General features: G+C 34.0%; 1 protein-coding gene across 1 annotated transcript; it reads right to left on the bottom strand.

Moving 5' to 3' along the window:
* Positions 1–212: 212 nt before the first annotated feature.
* Positions 213–6,910, bottom strand: LOC147395387 (uncharacterized). Its single transcript, XM_086452859.1, has 10 exons — positions 6,723–6,910; positions 5,398–5,428; positions 5,130–5,278; positions 4,650–4,741; positions 4,532–4,539; positions 4,021–4,092; positions 3,569–3,736; positions 2,163–2,258; positions 1,254–1,376; positions 213–743 (listed from the first exon to the last, which is right to left on the bottom strand). The coding sequence occupies exons 1-10, from the start codon at positions 6,740–6,742 to the stop codon at positions 645–647; spliced, it is 858 nt and encodes a 285-aa protein (XP_086308985.1). The 5' UTR covers positions 6,743–6,910; the 3' UTR covers positions 213–644.
* Between the last annotated feature and the right edge of the window lie 631 nt (positions 6,911–7,541).

The following is a 7,541-nucleotide window of genomic DNA, read 5'->3' as shown; positions in this document are numbered from 1 at the left end:
TTAAACACCAAGTCAACTTTTTAAACTAACCAATATGCCAAGTGGGGAGTAGGACTATCAATGGAGCTACCCAATCCAAATAAAAGTTAAATCAGATTCAGATTGGATCGGATTCATATCAGATCCAACACATAAGGTCCAATTTTGATAAACCGATCCAATCCACATTGGAACCTAAATCATCAATCCAGACCCTAAATTATCAGATCAGATTTCATATATATAATCCGATCCATTGACAACCATAAGTATATCAACTTTCATCTCCCAATCAACTGCAACATCAAGTAGGAAATTGCAACAAACATTGGTTTTTAAATAAATGATAGTGAAACCTTAAATAAATGATACAATAATATATATAGATATATATTATGCTCTATCTTCAACTAAAACATTCTAAGGGAAAAATGATGGTTAGCATAGCCATTCATTCCCAATTTACGAAAAAATCTTCCATATCTTCCGAAATCACGAGCGAAAGGGTTGGCAACAGATTATGGGGATCCGACCCATGTTCCTAAACATCACGAATGTTAGTTTGAATCCTCTGACAAAATCATATAATTGTCATTTGGATCAAAATGACAAGAACGTGGTACCTAGACTCGGAAGTTGGGAGCGGGAGCTCATTTCGGAGCTGTCTAGAGCTTATTAAGATGCTCTGAGGTCTTCATACTGCCATTTGAGCTTATCTGGTCGAGCTCGTGTTCGCTAAGAATCGAAGTAGCCCTGCCAAGTTTCTGTGTTTGGCACAAGAAGGTTATAAGTTACAACCAATAAAGACTGATTTTATCAAATATTCAATAGTGGGAATTAGTAAGTACCAAGTTTCACCTAGGCCCCTTATCGGTATACATTTCTAACCTAGTTGTGGTGAAGCAAAAAATCCCCATTTAATTTGAAAACATTTTAACCAAACCAAAAAATACAGAACCCCTACGATAAATTTTATCAATTTAAAAAGTCAAAAATAAAAGGACCAATTTCGGGTATGTATAGTGTTGCACTGCACCATACTTACATACAGAACAAAACTACTACATGAACTGGTTTAATTGCAGTATTCAGGCAACAAGAATTAATGCAAATTAAAAAAAAAAAAAATAGTTTTCAGTACTGTAATACTAATACACCTCTAGTACATGCCAACTACAAAAGAAGGATTGACTTTCACTTATCCAAACTAGGAACACTTCCCCGTTGCAACTGAATCTTTCATCATATTTTTGAACTTGAGAGAATATTCTTACCTTATTTAATGAAGAGTCACTTTGTTGCTCAAGCTCTCTTATCTGTTCCATTGTCATTCCAAACCATTGATCGATCCAAGCAAAACAATTCCGGTGGCTTTCCAGAAAAAGTGCCCTTTCACCCTATGAAAGATATATGGCATCAGAATTGTTCCAATGGAGTAGACTCATTGATATATATATCATAGAAAACAACTCTGCAAAAATACATTTATTGTTATAAAAAAAAAAGGTCAAAATTAAATACCAAAAGAACATCATGGAAACTTTAGAATGAGAAGGTACAAACATATTACAACTGGTTATTCTTAGGATGGTTCTACAGATATAAATGTTTGTGAGTGTATGCATTTAACAATTAAAAAGTAAGATTGGGGAAGAAAAAGAGAGAAATAAAAGAAGGGAATAGAAGAAAGAAGGGGAAATGATGGAGGACAAAATGGGAGTTTGTGTGTTATGCTCCACGATTCCTTGGATTCTCATAGTTATATTAAAATATACCAGGGATGACAATATTACACCTATATAAAGAAAAAAGTGACAATTGTGCATAATAAGGATAAATTCTACTCTTACGAAAATGACTACCTCGAAGGATTATTTAACTAACACAGGTTATTTCTTTTTGTTATTAAAGGGATATGCAAGTTAGTCACAAAAATAACTACCTCCAATACATGGGTTGGAAAGTTTTGTGCCTATATCACTCATATATCATGAATTAGAATGCAACAGCTTTAAAGCTCTAACTCGATTTAACAAACCTGGCAGAGTACGAGATTAAAAAAATATACGTTTACAAATATAGCAAATAAACGCTCAAGAATTAGTTTGCAAAAGAAAGTTGAAAAGACTTCAACACTATTGGTACTCTTAGTATTGTTTAAAGCTGATCCACAAGATACATACTTTAAGCAAAGCTTGTTCCACCCGATACCCAAATCCCCAGTATGGAGCATCTATTGTCACCAATTTGTATGCTGTCATAACTGGATCACATTTATCCTACACAGAATAACAACACAAGTCATCTAAACAGGTAAGAGAATGTTAAGGTGAGTTACCTTCCAGAAAAAAATTAATAATGTTAAAGTGACAATGCAGATAAAAAGAGGTAGGTTAATAAATTTGTATGTGAAGGAACAATCAAAGTATTTATGGTACATGAGGTATTATTGTGCATGAACAATGAGAAGTTAAATCTGGTACAATATGTATTAATCCAATTACCAAACTTATCAAACATGTATAAATTATTATTAGTGCCATGACTTTCAGCATTCTCTCCATGTGAACCAGGTCGTCCATTCTAATAATTCAATACAGATACATTTTACTTTCTATGCGATCAAGTGAGGCATTTTTACAGTATGGAGTGACTTGATTAGTGCATCTTGAGAAAAATTCACAGAGACTATTCAAGTCAGAAGCTGAAGCATTGCAATTTTTTATTGCTGTTATCCATTGAGAAGAAATAGCTAGCACTGGATATGTGAACTAAACGAAGAGAATGATGAGATGAGTAACTGCTTTCTTCGTCTCTGTTCATTCAAGTTGAATCACAAAGCTCAATATATCATAGGTAGCCCATTGAATCTTGTTAGTTATTATGGAGCTTTCATTCAAAATCAGGAGCGAAGAACGTGAAAATCTCAACTTGTTTTGTTGGTTGAAGTCTCTGAATGTTGATACCATGACCTGGGTTCAAAACCCGCATTCACCAACTAATTACTGAGTATTAACCTTGCTTGCCTAGGGGCTTAGACCCATAGTCAGTTGGTTTGATACATTGCAAAGCAACTTTCAGGTCGTGGATTTTAGTCCAACTTACCCGTCGAAGAAAAAAAAAAAGGAAAAAAAAAAAAAAAACTTGCTTGCCTAGCAAAAAGGAGTGAAGAACGTGGGTTCTCGACAGAGGCAGGCCTTATAATATTTTTAGACTTAATTTAGCCATATACAAAAATTTAAGCCAGGAAAACAGCTATGCTCGAACACTTTAGATAATATCAATATGAAAAGCTTACTGTCTAGTTAAATCGGAAGATTTATAGAACTAGATAATCAACAAATATAATTTCATACTATTTCCCTTTCACACTTACTCAAGAAGTCATCAACACACAATAGTATATGCCAATACACTGCTCAAAATGTAACTAACTACTATAAAAAGAGAATAGGGGGTCCAATCACTGGAAACAGCATAAAACTAATCTTCACAATTTCATCTCTCTCAGGAAGCATTTTAAAATTCTGTAGCAAGATATGAACAGTGATCCAAGAATATTTCAGTTCAATAGTAGAGAAGTGATAACCTGCCATCCTTCCAAAAGAGGAGCACGACCTGTCCTCAGTGATCTGAATTCAGACAAGTCCACGTTGCAAGTACCAACCATATAACTCCAATAGTCCCTTGCAGCTGAAGATAAATCAATGGTTTCCACTTGCCTGGCTGCTAGGAGTTTTTTGCTTAAACCATGCACCTAGTTTGCCAATTTTTCAAAAACCAAGAATCAACCAACTTGTTTCATATTCCATGGGATTCACATTTACTGCTAAAAACTGCCTAAAGATATGAGTTGAAGAGAGATTTTTTTTTTTTGTGGTTGTTGTTGATGTTGATAGATGTAAGGTTAGTAGGTTCAAGGGGGTTTGAACCTAGGATGTGGGAACAACACTCCACACATCTTACCTCTTAGCTAAGTTGGCACTTCACGTTGAATAGAAAAAATTAAATCCCATAAGCGAAAACTTTGAAGCAACTTACATTTTCTGAGTGCCCATTGTCAGCCTTATGAACAGTTTCGATGGTTAGACAGAACCTCTCAAAATATGGACACTGAAATATTAAAAAAAAAATGATAAGTAACTGAAATATTAAAATTTAAATGAGATTTGGTGGTATGCTGAGTTGTGGGTGCAGGGAGCAGTGCCCCCTACCAGGGGCTCAGGGGAGGAGTCCCCGTCCCAAATCTTTAGGGTTACGAAAAGGGAAATTGTGTAATATTTTCTTAAGGGTTTTCTATTTTTGGAAGATAGACACGTTTTTCACTACTACTGGTTACTTTAAATAGAGATCTCTAGGGCTGTAAAACTTGAAAAAAAATAGTGATTGTTCTTGTTTTGGTCCGTGCACGTAGGCACACTGTTGAACCATGTAAATCTTTGTGTATGCATGTTTTTTGACCTCTTTGCTATTTTGTTTTTTAACAATGATTTCCTAAAGAAAGAACCATAACCTAGGAAAATTTTGTAAACATAAATAGAAAAATAATCACCTTGATCACTGGGTAACGCAGCGTCCAATTTCAGCAAGGTAAATAATAAATTGGTCAGAAAGAGTTTTATGAAAAAAACAAATCGTGTAAACCTGGGAAAACATATTGCAAAGCCAACCTGTTTTGCATCTCGGGAAAGCATTCCAAGCTTCCTCTTGCATGAGTAGAGCATCCGCGGGTGCAAAAGTGGTAAGCCAAGAAGGAGCTTTGCTGAAGAAAGTATAAATAGAATTGAGAAATCCAAACTTCAAGAATAGAATGCTCAACATCAAAGGAGGAAGCACTGTTGTACACTTCAACATCTACTTTTGAAATAAAATCTCTTACTAATCTAATAAGAAAAGAGGCTATTTATTAATGCTGAAAATCTCAATCAGCAGTACGAGAAATAGTCCTCAAATAGGATCTCAATAAAAATAAGAAACAAGAATAGCACAACACTTTGTTGAGAAAACAATAAATTATCAACATACACGAACAGATACAAAAGAAACTGTAATTTGAGGGGATTGATCCAATATTATGCTTTAAGCAGAAACCAAGAAACCATAAAATCAAAGACAAGAATTAACGTTAGTATGGTTTCTCACAGAAATACCTCTGCAAGTGATAAATTTTTAATGTGTATCGACCCTTTCCAAAAACATCATCTTCGAAAGCTCTGTTCTCTAACACCTCCACTCCTTCAGTACTTGTCGTACTTTGTTGCTGCATTTTCACGACCATGTACATCTGAGCTACCTCATACTGCAAGAAAGTGTGAATATATTTCATCAAGCTACTCCAAGATTAATATCCCGATAAAATTTAGAACTAGAAATGAATTTAGTTGATATGAAGATGTCAAACACGTTTCATTTCCTCACCTCATCAAGTGACATAGGCATGGGAATCCGACTTGAAGAACACCCCAACAAAATCTTAAGTCAAGGAAAATCAACATACAGATCATCATACATCTTAACTTTAGGTTTAATTATCACTTTTTTGCTTCTTCTTTTTTAACACTTCCATGTCTTTTCAAGTTTTTTAATTTCAAATAAATTGCCAATACTTGTAACAGATCTTTTTTCCCCCTCTCAAATAACACTATAAACCTCATGCCACCACCAAGTTTCCTCAAGTATGTGAATTTCTCCAAGAACCTCTTTTATTTCTCTTTTAATAAATTTAGATACTTCATCCTACATCAGTTTAGTCTTTGTCACAAAGTTGCACCTTTCTTTCTTTAGCAATTTATTTACAAAAGAATATGTTTTCATCCTTTTATATTACACCACCTTGTTCTTTGGTATCCTTCATTTTCACCTCCTCTTATCTATTTTTTGTTGTACACATTTACAACCACTAGCTTATATTGTGTGGTCAGACTCTCCCTTGAAATAGTCTTAAATTATTCATATATTGATCTCTAGTTCCTCCAATGTAGAAAAAAAAATATTGGGTTTTGTTGGTTCGACTCTTGAAATTAACTAACCGGTTTTATTGCAAATTTAACGATCACGTTTCTTATTTCATTTCTTTCTCCAAATCTAAAACCTCCATGTCCGTTCCCATATTCTCTGCTTTCTTTTTTCCTACATGACCATAGATCTCCTCTCTTCATCGAGAATTCTTAAAAAAAACCCATAAATGTTTTCCTAAAATGATCTCTTTAACATATTTTCACATCATCCAACTTGTAGTGCATAAGTTCAATTATACTAAATATCTCTTTTTCAATTAATAGTCAATCAAATATATATACTTTGGCGTACTAGAGTTCACAAACATCGACTTTCCTTGTCTTTTGCCATCTTTAAAGTAATCAAACATCTTGATTTTATAATATATGTTTCTTTTATAAAATTTATAGAAGATAAACAACCTATTTTTCACTAAAGCTTACGTTTTACGTGTAAATTGGAAAACTGAGATCATCCAACATTATCAAACACAGAGAATTTCCTAACCTCTAGAAAAAAGTAACTAAAAACACCATTATTCTAGCTTAAGATAACAAATTTCTCACGAAACGAATGCGAATATGCGATTACCAACCAAACATTGAAACTCTCTGCAAATTTAAACAATTTCAGATGCTCGGAATTCAAATATACATCCAATTGAAGTCAGAGAAAAACGAATAAAAACTAAAAACTAAGAATATATAGATTTTGATCAAGATGAAATTAAATGCAAGCAAGGATACAATTCTCGAATTTGAACCATTTTCAGAGTTTGATTTTTGTTGAAGACTAACACCAGTTCTCTCAATCTGAAAATCTAAAAAAGGATTTCAGCCGAGACGAAGAATTAGGGTTCGTAGGCTTCAAGGAGATGACGAACAGATGAGCGCGCGAGGGAGAGACAGAGAAACAGGAGTCACGCCATGACTAGGCCTATTGAATTTGTAGTGTAACAGTTTTTGGCAAATATGTGAGATACACCTCTGTATTTTCGAAATGATGGTATGCCCCTTGACATTGTTCTTCCAAGAGAGACTATCTGAGAATGACCTAAATGCCGTCATCTTCAACCCCAAAAATCAGTATTCTCAAGTACTTCACTCTTTCAAGGATTCATGGCCCTTAATGAATGAAAAATGAAAAATAAAAAAATCATTAACTAATTGAAGATTTGGAAATGGATGACCTCTTAACTCTCATATTTAAACAAAGGGGTTTTACTCTTATTATTAATGTGACACTCTCTCAATCATTAGCAAGGAATTACATGAAAAAGAGATGAATCATGTTACACTACTCGCGTTGGACACTGGGTTAACCTAGTAGTGCACAACTAACAATATTTTTATTTCCTCAAGAAATAAATTTAAAAATCAACAATTCTCTATGCACTGTCAAGTCAACTTAGTGTCCAATGCAGCCAATAAAACATTTTCCAAAAGAAATGTAACAGATTCATTCCCCTTTTTTCGGAGGTTGAAATAACTAGTTTTATTATTATTATATAAGTTGTGACAGAATGACACGTTCAATTATATGCGGTTGACAAGGCAACTGCACAA

Source organism: Akebia trifoliata, chromosome 8 (assembly GCF_017979445.1).
Source record: "Akebia trifoliata isolate Shusen 1 chromosome 8, ASM1797944v1, whole genome shotgun sequence".
Classification (NCBI taxonomy): domain Eukaryota; kingdom Viridiplantae; phylum Streptophyta; class Magnoliopsida; order Ranunculales; family Lardizabalaceae; genus Akebia; species Akebia trifoliata.
This window is presented reverse-complemented; position numbering and strand designations above follow the sequence as displayed.

Bases quoted from the DNA above. Each gene is read 5' to 3' on its own strand.
- LOC147395387 (XM_086452859.1), bottom strand. From the start codon at position 6,742: ATGGTTCAAATTCGAGAATT. The intron at 4,742-5,129 runs GTATTTCTGTGA...TACTTTCTTCAG, and splicing joins AAAATTTATCACTTGCAGAG to CAAAGCTCCTTCTTGGCTTA. The intron at 3,737-4,020 runs GTAAGTTGCTTC...TTGGCAAACTAG, and splicing joins ACAATGGGCACTCAGAAAAT to GTGCATGGTTTAAGCAAAAA.